Source organism: Sinocyclocheilus anshuiensis, unplaced genomic scaffold (assembly GCF_001515605.1).
Source record: "Sinocyclocheilus anshuiensis isolate Anshui unplaced genomic scaffold, SAMN03320099.WGS_v1.1 scaffold1462, whole genome shotgun sequence".
Classification (NCBI taxonomy): Eukaryota; Metazoa; Chordata; class Actinopteri; order Cypriniformes; family Cyprinidae; genus Sinocyclocheilus; species Sinocyclocheilus anshuiensis.
In genome coordinates, this window is record NW_015558644.1 from 220,863 (window position 1) to 239,370 (window position 18,508).

The following is an 18,508-nucleotide window of genomic DNA, read 5'->3' on the forward strand; positions in this document are numbered from 1 at the left end:
AGCCCAGCCCGCCATCACCTAGGTTCACGGAGCATCTGCCTGAGCCCACCGCAGATGGAGAGCCAGTGCCCACCGCGACTGAAGAGCCAGCGCAAGAAGTAGTGACTGAGCCTGCGCCGATTGACGTGTCTAACCAGGTGTGTGGGCTGGCAACACTGCACATGCCGGAGGGAGTATTAGTGGAGTACAAGGAGATGGAAAGAAGCCCCAACCACACTCCCGCTGCTGAGGGTGAGCTACAACTGGCCTCTGGAAGCATTTTGGATAATGTTGAAGTGGATAATTTCATGTATTGCCCTGTATCATGTGTCTTCCCGCTAGTTCCATCCAGCCCTGACCCTCCTGACTCTCCTGAGCCTCCTGTGTTCCCTCCCAGCCTCCCACTCCAGCCTCCTCTCTATATATTTGCCAGTTCTGCTGCCCTGTCTCCGCTGGTTCCTGTAAGCCCCTCAGCTCACCCTCAGTCAGTACCATCCTGGAGCCTTGTCTCGCCTCGGGGCTTCCAGTCTCCAGCTCTGCCTTGGCGTGAGAATCCCGTGTCTCTGCCTCCGAGTCCTGGACTCCACCTTGGCACTTTGACCCATCGGCTCCGCCTTGGCTCCTAGCTCCCTCGTCTCCACCATGGCCCATCATCCCACTAGCTCCACCGGGCTCCCTCATCCCTCTGGCTCCACCTTGGTCAGTCATCGCCTTCCTTTGCTACGGGATTCCACTCCTCCAGCTTCGCCTCATACCTCCATCCCTCTGGATCTGGCTCTGTAACCACAGTGTCACCATTCCCCTGTCTGCATTTTCTCACTATGGTTACTGATATGATTTGCTATTACATTCAGCTGTGTCACCACATTAGCCTGTGTATTTAAGTTCCTGTGTTTTTCAGTTCTTGTCCATTCTCGTCTATGTTTCTTCAGTGTTGCATCTTTACTACCCTGTGTCTTTGATTAATTGACATTCAATTATGTCAATTGATTAATTGACATAATTGAAATGTAATGTTATTCCACAGAGCACATTTTCATATAACTCATGTTGCAGTTCATCTCACTGCAAGTATTGTATTATAGAAACCCCCCAACTCCCACCTCCCACCTTGGCTCAGGTGCAAATCCAATTATTTTTTTTTTTTTTGGAAATAGCTGCTAAGGATGTTGCATGGTTCCTGTAAAAATAAGTCTATATTTTGGTGAGGCACACAGCATCACATTATTATTGCTTGGTTCCTCCAGTTGAGGTCAAAGTATGTTTGTTTGGAGAAAAAACACCCTTTTTCTGACATTTAAAAGTAAAACATTGAGATTGAAACTTCTGCAACACAGGCTTCCAGTCAGTATTCTTCTAACGTTTTTTCTGTGTGACCTGAAAATAAAAAAAAAAAGTTGTTTAGTTGAGATAAATTTATCCATTTTTGTAGGAGCGCTTCATTATAGAAATGAAAAATGGTCAGTGGTTAGTTAATAGAGATTCTAGAATTAGATTAGTGTCCTAGGGTAGGCTCTGCCACATTGATTGGATGCTGCTAGTGATGAATTATTATTTTTTATAAAACTCTCTGAACTGTTTCCCAGTATTGGGTTAGGAAGAATGGATATTTGTCTGTGTTGATGCACCTTTTACTTTTTGTACCAGTGTAATACAAAAATGTCTGCTGGTTAGAGCGGTTGTGCTCATTGGAGACCCAGGTTCAAGTCCAGCCAGGGTCATGTTCCCATCCCATTTAATACTTCCATTTGTCTTTTCATATTTTTGAAAACTATTTTATTAATGCTAATAAAAAAGAAGGAATAGGTGAGTCCAACCTTGCAAACACATTCAATAGTCATTTGAATGTAACACATCGGTCAAGAAGATCTTGTTGAAGAACTTCTTAACTCAACAGCTGTAGATCTTTATAACCAAAGTGAATTTCTGCAGTAAGTGAAAGTCTGTTGTTCTCGATTGGATTAGACAGTCGTTTAAGTATGTGTGTGTGTTGGTGAGTGAGAGAGTGTTTGTAAGGTTGAATTAGGATTGCACCTCATTGACAGGGAAAACTAAGCAGCAACTATGATGTAAGTACAGGCAACCCTTCTCCACCTCAGCATCTACATATAGCAGTGCTCTGGACTACAAATGTAAATGACAAAGCCGAACCGATACAGCAATCAAACAACTTTTTAACTCCATATTTTGACACGTTGAAGCTTCTGTACTGTTTGAAAAGAGTTCAGGATTGGACAAAAATGCTCACAGACTTTGTGTTTCCCTTTAGAACTGTGACATCACAAATATCTCTATTTGGACTACAGCGGTTTATAGCGCAGACGGAGACGTATACTGTAGCCTCTCCCCCGAAACGTGGATTTTTTAATGAGGTGTTGCCTGATGCATTTTAGCTGCAGTTGGGGGAGGGGGGTGTATTGCGTCACACTAGGCTGGCTTTAAGAACTCCATGATGTAACGGGGAGTAATGCCAGCAGAGGAGCAAAGCTGTGAAACCAGTCAACCAGGCAGGGAGGGCAGCCACCACTGTGCCATGTCTATATGCTGTAGTAAACACACCCATACATATAGTATGAAACAGGACAGAATGTGAATGTGGGAATTTAATGAAAGTCTATTTATTTTATGCTCTCAGCTTATATGCAGATATAAACACTCTGATGTATCATGGATGACATGAAAGGCAACCAATGAATAATGCACATTAAACGTTGTTATAAATGGAAAAATTGTAAGTGCTTGTTTTAAAAAAGTTACAACATGTCATTTTTAAATCCCATTTTAACATCGGTCATCATGTACAAATGCATCATATTAAGATTGTGGTATCAGCATAATATGGACATTGTTGATGTCAAGATATTTGTTTTGACGCATTGGGCCTGATTGTCTTCTGTCTCTTTTTCTATCCGGTAGGCGTCCCCACTCCAAGTATGGAGATCCTGCGGCACACGCTCAACATGCTGGTCCGAGAGCGGAAGATTTACCCCACCCCAGAGGGTTATTTCATTGTTACCCAGCAGACATACTTCATCACACCTTCCCTCATTAGGACTAACAGCAAGTGGTACCACCTAGATGAGAGGATACCAGAACGCATGCCGCAGCAGCCGTGTACCTCTCCTCACTCAAGTACCATGACACCCTCCACTTCCGGATGTGTCCGGGAAAGACCTCACCACAAGAACCACAGTGACTCCTACAACAACAGCTACCGGGAGGACATCCCTAGTACGCATACCTCAACCTTACAGAAAAGGTCTAAGGAGCATAAAGAGTCTTCTCCTGTGTCTCCGCCCCCTCAGCAGCCATCAGAGAAGAATAAGAGTACGCTTAGTTTTCCATTTAAAACTGAGACAAACAGTAAACACAAAGATGGAAGCAGCAGCAGTGGGGAGAAGCAGTCTAAAAAGTTCGGCCTGAAGCTGTTCAGGTTGAGCTTCAAGAAGGACAAGACGAAACATCTATCCACATTTTCAGCCCAGTTCCCACCTGAGGAGTGGCCACTGCGGGACGAGGAGACACCCAGTACTGTTCCTAGAGAGGTGGAGATGGAGATCATCCGTCGGATCAATCCAGATCTCACAGTGGAGAACCTGGCTCGCCACACAGCCGTAATGAAGCGTCTGGAGGAGGAGAAGGCACAGCGGAACAAAGCAAACTCCTCGGCTCAGCAGAGTGCCCGCAGCAAGAGGAGCCGCAGCCATCGAAAGACCCAGCAGGGCAAGGCCTCACGTTCCCATAGCAAAACACGTGCATCCAGGGGGGATCCGTCTGAAGGATCCAATCTGGACATATCCTATGATCGTGATTACAGATTCTACAGCTCCTCATTGGTACGTTCGCCACGCGATACCATGATGTCTATGGAGCGAAATAGGGGGAAATATATGGTTCACAGCAACCCCAATATTGTTGAGTCTCACTTTACCACCACTCCAGAGTGGGATGTTTCTGGTGAACTGGCAAAGCGGCGGACAGAAATGCCATTCCCAGAGCCTTCTAGGGCACAGTCACATTCCAAAGTTCACCGAAGTCATAGTCATACGCAAGAGAGAAAGTCACGAAATGAGAGGTCGGACAAGGCCAAAGAAAGGTCACGGTCCATGGACAACTCCAAAGGACCACTTGGTGGTCCATACTTAGGTGGCCCAGAGAACTTTGAGTGCAGTCCCGATGACAGGAGTCGGTACTACACTGATGATGGTACTTTGAGGGCATCTGCGCAGGCGACCCACTATTCCCGTATCATGCTCTCTGCTGCTAGATTACACTCTGACGTTTGTGTGCCTGATGTTGGAAGAGGATCCTCAGAGGATGCTGTGCTTTACCGGACGCTGGAGAAGAGTAAAAGCAGGGATAGTCTTCCTGCTTACAATGACCTTAAGTCTTGCTCTCCCAAAACACCAGTAGACGACTATTTCCAGTGCACTGCAGCAAATGAAGTCTCTCTCTCTGCCCCACCTTCTCTTACAAAACCCAGCCATGACTTTACGGATAGTGTCTGGAAGGGGATCTCCTCGGACCGACTGACCCCTCATCTTACACCACCTCACCCTATAGAATATAAAGAGGAGACAGCAAAGGGACAAAGTAGTATTTCTATAGCGTCAACGAGCCAAACCCCCGAGCATCTCCCCAATGGACGATTGTTGCACCAACACAATCCCGACTCAGGTGACTTGGACAAAATGCCAGAGGTTTACAGCCAAGAGACTTTGTTCAAACCTACAGACTATGTGGAGAGCAGCTTCTCAAGGCCAGGTACGATAGGTAAGTCCCCTCACACCAAGTCAACAGAGGTCCCGGAGACTCAGGAGCATTTTGATAAACCTCTACCACTGACCGTGCCACCATCCTTGGCTCAGGAGCAGGCTTCATGCGCAGAAACCACCTTCGACTATTACAACGTGTCGGATGATGACTCTGAGGAGACTAGTCATAAGAACCGGATGGAGGAGAAAGTTCTAGAAGAAGGAGGGACAATGCAATGGCTGCTGGAACGGGAAAAAGAGCGTGATTTGCAGCGGAAGTTTGAGAAGAACCTTACCTTTCTAAGTCCCAAGGAAGGTGAGAGCAACAACAGCCAAAAATCAGTCCATTCTACCCGATTGGACAGTATGGACTCCAGTAGTGTGACTGTGGACAGTGGATTTAATTCCCCACGGTAAGGCACTCAGGGCCACTTTAAGGGTTTGTTTCATTTGTTGTGTTGGCAATAGGGTGTGTCTGAAATGATGGGTATGCTATTCTATGAATAGACATACATTATTATCCTTGTTTTTAACTTGTTTTTAAGTGTTAACTCACAGGAACATTTAGGGGTTTATGCTTTTATAGACATGACAGAATTCTGTAGAGCCTTAGTTTAATCCCAGTTCATGCAAACCATACATTTTCTTATTTTAAGCAGTAGTAACCACCTCTGCGAATGACATTAAAGGGATAGTTCACCCAAAAATGAAAATTTGATGTTTATCTGCTTACCCCCAGGGTATCCAAGATGTAGGTGACTTTGTTTCTTCAGTAGAACACAAACGAAGATTTTTAAGTCAAACCGTTGACTTAAAAATAAGTAAGTCTGTCAGTCTTATAAAGCAAGTGGATGGGAATCACGGCTTTGAGAGTCAAAAAACATACACAAATTAAACTCTGCGGCTCGTGTCGATACATTGATGTGTAAATACACGAAACGATTGGTCTGTGCAAGAAACTGAACAGTATTTCTATTGTTTTTTACCTCTGATTTTCACCGCAATGTCCAAACTGTCCAGAGCGCATCCTGAGCGCATTCAACAGCCAGCGCCTGACGCGTCTTCTTCTTGCTTTACGGCGGATCGCAGACTTATAAGTGCATTACCGCCACCTATCTCTCAAATGGACCATTGACACTATCTACAATCTCAATTAGGAGTGTCAATGGTCCATTTGAGAGATAGGTGGCGGTAATGCACTTATAAGTCTGCAATTCGATTTTTGGGTGGACTACCCTTTAAGGCCAGAAACATACTCTATGCAAGTACAAAAAAACCTATGCTTGACCAACGTGTTGTAGGCACACACTGTCCTGTTGTACATACTTAACATTTATTCTTGCATTACTGTGGCAGTAATAAACCTCAGTAGTCTGATAGTGATAGTTAACTTAAAATGTCTGTGCCATTAAACCTGATGGGTTATATTTCAGGTAACTAGCTATAAACACATCAACAGTTTAACTAACTTTAATTTGCTTAGCAACATTGTTAAAATGGTTGTTCTGTTATGACAGTAGTTGACTTGAAATATTACTGACCACTATAGTGGCCCTTGCAGAAGCGATGAGAATGCATTTTACACTTTGAATTACAAAAAAATGTGTTCTGACACATTTCGCAATGCTGCAGTTTGCTTGGAGTATGTTTGAGGCTTAATACTACTGTACTATGGATCATGTTTTCACTAAAATGGGAGAGGCCCTAACATGTGAGAGGTACCGAATAAACCTTAATGTAGGTCAACCACTACCAGTTCTATAACTGCAGGCTTTGAAAGGGTTTACACCATTGTTTTTTTTTCTTTATCTGAATTTTTGTTTCAATAATATCATGTATTGGGTACTCCTTTTGTCAGTTTTGTCTAAATGAACGTCATGTTTGTATTTTAAGTGCTGCGTTGTTGCATTGTGTGTTCTCATCCAAAATCCATGGGTTAATTGACATTGTTCTTAAAATTATCACAATATAAAATAAATAAGCACATGTCTGTCACTTTATCTATTGATATGTATGAGGCCTTACTTAAAGAATGACTTGCTTTGAGAACATGATGCAACTTGTGCAACTTTACATCCTACCGTTATCCTTGTAATCCCCTTCAACTTGCACCCAGACCCTTTGATCTCATCTTCCAAATGTCTGAAACCTCTCATACTGCAAACTTCCAGTAGATGTTTTCATGCTCAGACATTGCAGTGCAATAATAGTGACTCAGAAAACACTTTAAAGTTGGATGCAAAGTCTGTTTTGCAGGCAAAAATTCAACAATAAAAAAGGCGCAGTGTCATCCAGAGTGATATAAAGAAGTTTGTGACATCTAATTGAGGAAATAAACCGGACTTCTTGAACTGCTGAAATTAATGAAGTGGATTTTTTTTTTTACTATGTTAAGGAAATGTGATTGGATGAAGAAAAGCAAGCACTGTGCTGATACTCAGGTCACCCTGCGAGGCAGAGCGGGTTAGGAACGCTTCACTTTGGTGACGGCGACCCCTGCCAAAAGCCTGATGAGACATTTCAAACATTTGAGGAACAAAATGTGCCCCCGTGATTTTTTTTTTCTTTTATTGTGTTTTTTGTTTGTTTGTTTTCCCAAATTAAAGTATGTTGTTTTTCATACAGTGGTTCAGTTGCCGTTTTTACCGTGTGTGTGTGTGTGTTAGTTTTGTGCAGTTCCTTCTTGTGTTTTCATTCTCCCTTCTTGCACTTGCACTTTCTCCTCATAGAAAATGGAAATTCAAGCTAAAATTTCCTAAACAGCGGTATGTCAGACGTCTTCTAAATACTTATTTTGTAATACATTATTTAAAAAAAAAAAAAGGGCACATACAGATTTTTTATTTATTTTTAATTTAATAGTTTCTTGGGCCAGTAACAGTTTTTTTTTTTTTTTTTAAGCCTGTATCAAACGTATGCTTTAAATGGTTAATAAAAGCTAATTAATTATTGCAATAACAAATAACTAAATATCCAGATATATGAAATATACAACATTTTAACATAATTAACTAGCTGGCGCCAGTAGTCTTTGAGTTCGAGTCTTGGCTCGTGGACATTTCCCGATCCCATCCCTTTCACTTCGCTTTGTCTACATACTGTCCTATCATAATAAAGGCAAAAACAACGAAAATCTTTTCAGATGATTTTCGATATGACAACTTGCATTCATACAACTCTCATGTAGTTCTTGGGCAGGTTTGGGCTTTTTGAGAGTAGCATCTATTGACACTGGGCTTTTAGAATCCACACATAAATCCATGTATCATCACCCTAAACCTTTCTAAATGTTCTGGTCCTTCAGGTTTGTATTCTTCATATTGTCATGGTCTTAAATGTTAATTTTGCTCCTGTGCTGTCCTGTTTATTTTCTGTTGTCCTTTATTTACTTTTCTTTTAGTACCAGCTTTGGGCAATATTCTGAAATTTAAGTTGGAATTCATTTAAAGTGAACAGGCCACAGGATGTTGAATTGGAATGACAGGAAGAGGAATTAAACACGGATACTCGGCAAGAATTCCTTTCGTCCAATACAATATTTGTGATAAAACATAATTACACGATTCATTTTGACAAATCTAGTCTCTGTCATTTATTATTATTATTATTATATTTTTATAATATATTTATTTTTTGCTTAGCTCAATATTTTGAACAGTAGTGGTATACATATATACACATGCACACATTTATTATCTAAGTTCAGAAAAAACACAATTTTCTTAAAGCTTTTAATTCGTCTTTACAGCACTACAAGAATTATCCACTGCATTGTTTTCCTGATAAAATACTGACAAGAAAATGTATGCTTGGCTTCATTTAAATTTTATTCCATTTTAATTCTGCTTCTTTATAATCGAATTCAAATTCTACATCCTGTTTGCAAATTTGATTCAAATTCAGTAGATTATCTGGAAATTAAACTGCATTCTCAGTTCTGTTCCAAATGGTGCACAACCCTGATCAGCATTAATAACAAGATTGTGATTGTTAACCTTGACTAACCTTATCTTTGTTCCTTTTTCAGCCTGTTACTAATCAATTTTCCATTTCTGCTTTCTTCATAACACTTTCATTCTCTTTCCCTTTCTGTCCTTCTGTACCGCTTCAGCACGCGGGAAAGCCTTGCTTCGAACACCTCGAGTAATGTGGAAAATAGCAGGCGCCAGAATATGGCTTTGAGTCCAGGACACATTGGCACCAAAAGACCCCCGCCGCCCTACCAGCCCCCCAGCTTCCGTACCATTCGTGAGCCGCCCGCCAACCGCACGGAGAAACAGGCCTCCATCACCAGCGTGTAGTGATGGGGACCGCCGTTAAACCCAACATCACCAGGACTGTTACATTCTTACAGAGCTCGTGTGACGCCTGTTCCTGCGGTTTTCAAACATAGATGTTTCAAAAAACACTTCATCATGATTCACTGGAGGTATCTTTTACTTTTTTTGATATTTGTAACAAATACTGCTGCAGACAAGTCACTTCATTAGGACTAAATTTACGCTGATCTGCGATCTGTTTGGGATAAAACCCTTGATCGTACTCATTTGTAGGTGTCCTTTATAGCTTAATGTATCCACTATGGGTCTTAACTGTCTTCTGATCCAAACTTGGCTGCGTTGCCTCTGCCTATTCATTCATCGCTGTGTCTAGCGTTTCATTCTGTGCACTCAGGTCCCTCTGAACTGACTTACTATGGACTTAGTGTCTCACATTTGCTGGCCAAAATTTGAAGGCCACAATAATCTCCCTGGAAATCTGAACAAGCTCATTTGTTTCTGCTGGAATCCTTTTACCGCATCCTTGTGTATCGTCCGCCGTCCTGGGATATTTCCGGGACATTTATGTAGAATCTTAACAAAACTTACCACCATTATGGCATTATTTGTTTATTAAAAAAATACCAATTTAAATATTACTGGTGCTTTCTCATTGAATGGACCGCTATTCTTTAAAAAGAAAAAAAAAAAGTTGGAATCCATTTTTATTTTCCAGATTTTCTCTTTTAATCAGGTGCTCAACTACTAGACGACACAGAATACACACATTGCTACCTCCACTATTTGTACAGTCATAGAGGGAGGCATGAGAGACGTCCACCCCCACCTTAGGCCTGCTGTATTAGACAAATCACTTTCAGCTTGCAAACTGTGAATGTACTGCTAGTGCTTTTCAATCACATCTCCACCATCGAGCGTTAATAACCTACTGTTCTCATACTAACAGAGCCGAATCTCATTGTAATAGAGAGGAGACTTGTGTGGAGTTTGGAATCATATAGGACCCATATTGAGTGGATCATTTAGATCGCCATATCTCTGATATGTCCAGCCATGTTCAATTATTTATTGTTATTATGATTATTATTACAATATTTTTCCCCCAGTTCTTTTAGGACACAAATTCACGGTAAGCGTTAGAACAGTATTTCACCGTTTTTTGAAATATGGGGCAAAACATTATTTTATTATTTTTTTTTTTTTATAAATGTGTATAAATGCTGTTATTTCCAACTTTTTGTTCATCAAAGAATCCTGAAAAAAAAGTCATGGTTTCTACAAAAAAAATGACACTGCATTGTTTTTAACAGTGAGTAATAGCTTTTAAAATATATTTAAATAGAAAATGTTATTTTAAATAGTAATAATATTTCACAGTTATTTATATTACATTACAGTTTATATATACACGTGCATAATTTGCCACCTCCATCATAAAGATATAGCAATAAAAATGTTTTGGATTTTTCCAATTTCCAATTAGAATATTGAAGTCCTATTACTATTAGCAAGCTATTAACCTATTAGCAACACTTGAAAAAAAGTGGCTACCGCAATAATACTTATATGATTATGATCGTGTGATATTTTCTTCATTCTTAAAGTTGAATGCTAAATTTGTTAGTATTTATGAAAAATATTTGACATTAGTCATGCCATTTTTATAAATATTGACAAATCTAGCAAATTTATACACATTTTGTATCTGACAGTGTTGAACTGTGAAGGAGTCCTATGTGATTTATGAATAGCAACCAGAAAACGTACAAGTTTATACAAAATAATTCTTTGATGCATAAACGTTTGTGTTCTTCATGTCCTGTTTTGCCCCATTATTTAAGAATCAGTGATTTCGAAGTTTTTAAATACGTTATTACATTACAAGTCTCAAAGAATAGCTTTTTTTGTTTTTGTGAATGTTCACTGCTCCATTTAGTGAACATCTGTCATATTCATCCGAGTCCCCTCATGAGTTCTAGAGGACTGTAAAATGTCACGCTCTCCAATAAATGGATAAACTGCAGTCAGGACTACCTTGTTATACCATTTTTGCACTAATGCCTGTTCTCTGGTGACTGTAAAAAGAAAAAGGAAAAAAAATCATCCGAATGGATGTTCTGTTTATAATGAACATATTTCATATGAAATACTGATAGTCCATGAAATGTCTTCCCTAAACATGATGGATTTCTTATGGTTCTCAATAACATTGTTCCTTATTGTGACATTATGTCATTCTGTAAGAGATGGCCTATCTGTCAAGCTGAGTATAAAACCTACAAGGGGGATTTTTTGGTAAAGTCTATAATATTTCAAAAAGAAATTCCCCGTTTGTGTAGTTGTGCTGTTAAATGTTTTAGTGTACTAAATCCATTCCTTGGGGATTGTGTAACTTTTTAAGTCAATAAAATAACATGACATGTTTAATTTAACTGTGTGATCTCTGTTGAGGTCAATGCCATGGCCTTTGTTGTCATGGAAATTGCAAAGCTTGAAGAGTAATTTTCACATTGAGGTAAACTACCACAAATAAACACTTTTTTTTCCAAAAAATTCAAAGCATCGAGCTTGGATGAAAAGTATTTTCCTTTTCATTAAGACATACTGTACATTTTAGCAGTAAACAAAAGTTTAATAATTTTATATATTTTATGATTTTCTTTTAGATGCGTTTTGCTTAATTTCTTCATCTAAAACATCAAGACAACCCAAACATGTGACAAACGAAGTTCCACTTTTAACATTGGCAAATCCAGTGTGTCAAAACAAATCGGAAACCTCCGAGGTTAAGCATAGTTCTCTTGCTTCATTTACGGTTGCTTTCTTCCTGGGTTTCATGCAGTTTAAAGTGCCTAAAATGTTAGACTAATATAAGCCTTTTCTAAATGAATATTGCTCAATTATTGAACTTGCAAAAACTTGACTGTTATTATTAAAGCAAAGTACAACTAAGACATTTGGAAATTTATTCAGCAATACAGCTTTATAATGCATTAGGGATTTGAACAGTAACAGCACAGCGGCTGAGAAATTTATCTTTTCTGCCACAACACATACCTCAAACAAATCTTCCACTGTGCGTTTGGAAGAAGCATCAGCAAGTTTTTCCATGCAGCAAAATATGCTCAAAAATGAGGAAGATGTGCGGGTAAAAACAGCAACACTTGCATTAACGGAATGATCAGAATATACTGTGGAAATTCATAGTGTGCAAAATCTAGTTTCCAAGACCAGCAGCTCAAAACTCAGTAAAATGCACTTGGAAAAATAAAATACACTCTTAAAAATTGATAACTGCTAATCAGGGTTAAAAGCAAATATGACACAGGCTCAACTCATTGTTTTGAAATTAAATTAACAATTAGATAATAAAACACAGAATAACAAAACGAATTAGAGTAAAACACAAAGTAATTAACTAAATCACCTAGTTTAAAATCACAATAACACATATGTTTATATCAGTAACATGGTAAACTGTGCTGTTATCTTGTACCTATTTGCTATTTGGTAAACTGCTGTGTCCATAACATCACGTGGATCTAAGGTAATGACATCAAATTCAGCTCTTCTGAACAGAACAGATTTTTAGCATGTATGTAACAGCAAAAGGACTGATAACTAAAGTACATGACCTCAAGAGAAATACTTCACATACCTGAACTACGGAGAATTATGTGCTTATATAGATGAAATATGTGCAGAATATGTGTTTTACACTATTGTGTTCACAGATCACATGATGACTGAAACAGAGTGTGAACTGTACACAATCATCACATGTTCATGACTGAGCTGTTTTCAGATGTTTTGTATCCATGTTTGCTTGCTTGCTTTCTGTGTGTGTGTGTGTGTGTGTGCGTGTCTAATTCACAATTGCAGATGAGCACATCTTGTTGATTCCACACAGTCTGGATCCTCTGTACAGGTAATAGTAACCCTATATGAGAATTAGAGGGGGAAAAAAACATTTCTGATTAGCAGAGATAAGATACAAACACAGTCTACAAACACCTACATGTCAGTTATGAGCAGGACCAAATGTTTTTTAAGAATTGTTCTGTGCTGATTTTGAAAATCTATATCTATACATAAATCTATACATATAAGTAATGTTAAACTCTAATTGCAAATAACACATTTTTAATAATAAAACGTTATTTTTATAGAACTTTTCATAAATGCAGCTCAAAGTGCTTCATGGGGTAAAATTCAAACAAAAAATCAAATTTAACATTTCACACAATATCAATAAATATTGATATCAATCAAACTAACTATGTTAAAACATCAGTAATGTTTTTTCCAGCATTAATCCAGAATTGAAGTCTACAAAGGCCATGTATGATTGATTTTATCATATAATAATGATTGCTGCCATTTTCTACAATAGTGAGTGACATGACGTGTGGCGAAGTATGGTGTCCCATATTTGGAATTTGTGCCCTGCATTTAACCAATCCAAGCGCACACACACCCGGAGCAGGGGGCAGCCATTATTGCTGCGGGACCCGGGAAGCAATTGGGGGTTCGGTGCCTTGCTCAAGGGTCTCACCTCAGTCGTGGTATTGAGGGTGGAAGAGAGTGCTGGTTATTCACTCCCCCCCCACCTACAACTCCTGCCGGTACTGAGACTTGAACCTGCGACATTTAGGTTACAAGTTTGACTCTCTAACTATTAGGGTTGGGCCGATAGACGATGCCATCGTCCATCGCCGATGGCTGATAGACATCACGATGTTGAGCCGGCATCGTGATCCCGCCCCCCGCCCCCATACCCCCTGCAATCCGCCGCGTCCCAATACCGTTTTCTGAAAGAAAATGACGTGTATACAGAACCCCTAAAGGGAATAAATACGAGATGGGAGGAAAATATATACTTTAATACTTTCTCTCTCAGTTATATCATTGGGTAATTATACTGTATATAATTTGCGGGCATCAGGGAGCCGCTATTATGCCTGGCATTGAAACTGCTTTTGAATGCACGATCGCTTTTTAGTTTCACTTTCACTTTTGAGATTCGCGATCGCACGTACTTTATTTATACTATGGAGCGGCAGTACTTACCGCACATTTTACAAGATTAGATATTTGTCAGTGGTGCTCAGGATCTGCAAATCATTCGCCATCGTCCTCATTCATCTCTCCTTACTCTGTTTATGTGGTAAGTTCAATTTAAGCTAGCAATCGTTATTTGCTTTCCGTGCCTTTATGAATACGGATTCATGCTTCGCCCAACCCTACTAACTATGCCCCCTGTGGCCTGTGTAGCTGAGACGCAAGCAGAAAATATTGTATTTGCACATTGTTGAGGTGATTTTTCATACCTGCTCTCCATAGTCCTCTCCCCAGCTGTTCTTGATGGCCCAGAATGGAATGCCATTACCTGCACACAAAAGCAGAAAAATATACTCAACATCTCTACACAACTCTGTTGACTGATTCTATATAGCTGTACATGTATATCCAAAGTATTCTGAAACTTTGTTTTGCAAAGCCTTGCTGTTGCAACATTTGAAGTTCACATCTGTACCAGTACAAACCATTGAACTCAATGTAACTCACGCTGTCCGAATCCCACAAGCAGCACAGCATGATCAATCATCCAGGGGTTGCAGAAGATCTTTAGAGGATGAGACACTCCCTTTCTGTAGAACTAAAGACAGCAAAAAATTGTTTAAAAAAGGCAACTCCTAATAACCAAGTAAAGACAGTATTTTTGTTTTTGTAGGACCAGACAAAAATGCTACTTTTGCCTACTTTAGCACTAGAAACTTGTGGCTTTTATTTTTTTTATTTTAATACCGTTTTCTCATCAATTACATAAATTATATAAAGTTTTGCCCTGAACGTTATAGGGCAATATATTTACATATTTATGCATGCTAATGGTATATTTTTCCAGTGAAGCAGCTCCATGGTGTATTTGTGTTACCTGCATGGCGAAAGCATTGAGGGCAGCAGACACCGGACTGTTCTCAGCCAGCCAAGCAGCAATCTCTACGAGGCAATAACAATCAAGATATTTAGATTAAAAGAAAGACTGTAAACATACACTACCATTTAAAAATTTGGGGTCCGTAATAATGAATTTTATTTTCTTTATTTGCTTGTTTAAAAAAAATAATAAATCCACAAAGATGCATCAAAATGATCAAAAGTTAAAAAAAATAAAAAGTGACGCTTGTTTAAAAAAAAAAAAAAAAATCCACAAAGATGCATCAAAATGATCAAAAGTTAAAAAAAATAAAAAGTGACAGTTTTACTGTAACAAAAAAAAAAATCTTTCAAATAGATGCTGTTCTTTTGATTTTTGTATTCATCAACTGATAATAATTTTAAAAAATGTTTCATGAGCAGCAAATCATCATATTAGAAAGAATGATTTCTGAATGATCGTGTGACCCTGAGACTGGAATAATGATCCTAAAAATTTAGCTTTGCATCACAGGAATGAATTGCATTTTAAAATATATTCAAATAAAGAATATGGTTATTTTAAATTGTGATAATATTTTGCATAATTACTGTTCTTACTGTATTTTTTGATTAAACACCGTAAATGCAGCCTTGGTGAGTAACATTGAAAAAATCTTTTTGAACACTGGTGTATTTCCCTTTAAAACACTGGGTGTTCTGTAATTATCAATGGTATATTCACATTTAAGTAAGATTATCTTATAGCTCATATTTTTCTTCAAATGTTCTGATATAAATATGTGAGATTTTTAATTTCCTGCTTTAATTTGATCTAGTGCTGGTATTTCCATCATCAGTGTTGTTTTAAGGTGTTTTTAATTTAATTGCGTTTATTGACACATCTCTAGTTCCTCATCTCTCTCACTCACCGTTTTCATTGTCAGGCAGCTCAACAGAGCTGTTAATGTAGGCGGCCACCTTCCCTGAAGAGAAATCACAGCTCTGCTTGTGTCCTGTGTAGCTGTAGTCTGTTTCGGTCTCAAGACCTCCTTTACAGGAGAAAGAAAGAAGCACATTTATATGTGACACGTTTACTCGTACAGATTCTCTATGGGTAGTTTGATTGAATTTGCCTTCTAGGGAATGTTATTTCTTACCAAGCTCCTCAATGGCTTCGTAAGCGTTAGACGGCAGACCACCTCCACACGCTTGGTCCAGTTTATCACAGTCCACTAGTTCTGTGATGAAAAGAGGTGAGCAAACAAATTAATTTTCACTGAATTCACATTGAGTATGTTATTGCAATAATTCCTTTTAAGATTTTTAAAAATGTTTTTGAAATAAGTCTCTTATGCTCACCAAGGCTGCATTTGATCAAAAATACAGTAAAACAAATTGTAAAATGTAATTTATTCCTGTGATGCAAGGCTGAACTTTCAGCATCATTACTCCATTTTAATGTCACATGATCCTTCAGAGATCATTCTAATATGCTGATTTGATTCTCAAGAAATATTTATTATTATTATCAATGTTGAAAACAGATTTGCTACTTAATATTTTTGTATAAACATTTTTTCAGGATTCTTTGGTGAATAGAAAGTTCAAAATAATAGCATTCATTTGAAATAGAAATCTTTTGTCATTATAAATATATTTTCTGTCACTTATAGTATTCATTTCTTAAACGGTAGTGTAGTTTATATTTACCTTGCTCAGAGAGGGAAAGAAGTTTTCCGGTTTTCTTGAACCACTGTCCCTCAATGTTTTCAGTCACAGAAAATGCCCAACAGGAGCCACACATGCCCTGCAACAGACAGTCAGTTACACTTTTCATTTAAAGTGAAATTCTGCAGACATACTCAGATTGATATTTCACTGAATCACTCTTTATTAAGCTAATCTGTGCCATCATACCTGATTCTTCACAGGACTGACCGCCCTGTGGTCCCTCCAGTCCCAGCTGTCAGGAGCAGCCTTACTAGCCAGAGTCGCTGGCTTCATCTCCTTCTTCAAGCTCCACTGACTCAGCATTGGGTTCAGGTACATCATTCTGAACTCATCCTCTAAAAACACAGAGGATGGGATTAGCTGCATCAATATGATCTTATAAACGATACATGTTAGACTGGTCTCAAGTGTTACAAACTTAGTTACAGCGTCTTTGAATTATGTAATAATAACTATTGTTAAATCACAAGCATTAATAATGCTCATTTTGGCCTGGGTTGTTACTTTTGACCACTGAGTCATCACTAATTGCCAATTTTTGCACATTTCACTAACTGAGTAATCAACATTAATCAACAAATCCATAAACATACCTGTGAGGTCACTGAACTTGGTGAGCCCGTACTCAGCTGACCCCTGTTCCAGAGATTGCAACGTTTGTGCCGTTTTCATATTCTCCTGGAAAATGCGCAAACGCTTCTCTGCCTCTGTGGAGTTTAATGGATCAGTGCTTAAAGAAGGGATTTTTATTGTGTAGGTGCATTACAAATAGCCATTAACTGACATACTAGTATAGAAAAATAATATGGTAACAGTTTACATTATACACATATTGCACATGACAGGTAATATATATTAATATATTTGTATACTTAAGTACCTGAGAAATTACACTGTAAAATGTACAGCAATGTAAAGATGTGACAAATTCATAGTAATGTTAAGTATGTTCTGTGTTTTACCTTCTTGGGAGCTGTATGTTCGATTGTATGTGATCATAAAGTTTTTAAACTGGGTCAAAAGCTCCACAGTTTCCTGAAAACAGCAAAACATCATGAAAAGCTCATAAATATTTAACCCTGTAAAGCCCGACATGAAAATAATGGTTAGAAAAATCGAATCTGAAATGGAACCGTTTATTGAACCTTTAGACAAAATATAAAAAAGATCCATAAAAAGTTTGCATATGTTTTTGTTGAGTATCATATTTGATACATCAGGCTTTTATATGGCTCATATAGTATAATAACAAGAATATCAAGCTCATACTTGAGGAACAAAAATATTTCTCAAAAGCCAATATTATATTTGATACTCATATTTTAATATGCTTTTTCTAAAGTGATGTATGGACAATCAAGTAAATCTAAGTTGCTTCAGTTCAGTAAATGTTCATCTTGTAATATTGCTAACAATATAAAAGTTATTTTTATTACTTTATAAAAAATTTGTAAAGATTTCACAGCAAAAACACACATGAACCATGGCCTGAAAATAGACATTTTTAGAATTATACTAAAAGGACTTTTAGGTTTAAACTATTAGCCAGACGACAGATAGCATGTAGTAGATTATGTACATTAGGTTTTCAGCAAGGTTGTGATTCAGTTGGCTTTTTAGGGTTAATTGACTTTATGGGGTTAATTGCAAATATTTGTGTGTACACTGCATACTTATCCATACCTTCATAGGTTTGCCATGGGTTAGGGGTACGGCTGCAACCTTTCTGAGCTCCTTGGAAACTAAGGCATGAACAATATCAAGGTAACTACATATGCATGTTGGGTAGGGTGACCATACGTGCCATTTTCCCAGGACGCGTCCTGGCCAGGATTTCTATAT

General features: G+C 38.4%; 2 protein-coding genes across 6 annotated transcripts in view; one reads left to right on the forward strand and one right to left on the reverse strand.

The window, feature by feature from the left end:
- Window positions 1-9,630, forward strand: part of LOC107680916 (storkhead-box protein 2-like) — a 75,713-nt gene extending 66,083 nt beyond the window's left edge. For 4 of the 5 annotated variants that reach the window (XM_016476996.1, XM_016477000.1, XM_016476998.1 and 1 more), the window contains exons 3-4: window positions 2,896-5,146; window positions 8,845-9,630. In XM_016476996.1, the coding sequence (XP_016332482.1) occupies window positions 2,896-5,146; window positions 8,845-9,034 (2,441 nt within the window). In that variant the 3' untranslated portion in view covers window positions 9,035-9,630. Of the gene's footprint in view, window positions 1-2,895; window positions 5,147-7,128; window positions 7,281-8,844 lie in introns of those variants that run through there. The other variant, XM_016476997.1, reaches the window with a different exon arrangement.
- Window positions 9,631-11,965: 2,335 nt separating this feature from the next.
- The window catches only part of LOC107680917 (cathepsin F-like), an 8,872-nt gene continuing 2,329 nt past the window's right edge, over window positions 11,966-18,508 (reverse strand). Inside the window, exons 4-14 of the mRNA XM_016477001.1 lie at window positions 18,350-18,408; window positions 17,629-17,701; window positions 17,260-17,373; window positions 16,853-17,001; window positions 16,646-16,742; window positions 16,093-16,173; window positions 15,865-15,984; window positions 14,952-15,016; window positions 14,582-14,672; window positions 14,344-14,402; window positions 11,966-12,953 (exon numbers count right to left, since the gene is read on the reverse strand). Coding sequence (XP_016332487.1) covers window positions 12,879-12,953; window positions 14,344-14,402; window positions 14,582-14,672; window positions 14,952-15,016; window positions 15,865-15,984; window positions 16,093-16,173; window positions 16,646-16,742; window positions 16,853-17,001; window positions 17,260-17,373; window positions 17,629-17,701; window positions 18,350-18,408 — 983 coding nt within the window. The 3' untranslated portion in view covers window positions 11,966-12,878. The remainder of the gene's footprint in view (window positions 12,954-14,343; window positions 14,403-14,581; window positions 14,673-14,951; window positions 15,017-15,864; window positions 15,985-16,092; window positions 16,174-16,645; window positions 16,743-16,852; window positions 17,002-17,259; window positions 17,374-17,628; window positions 17,702-18,349; window positions 18,409-18,508) is intronic.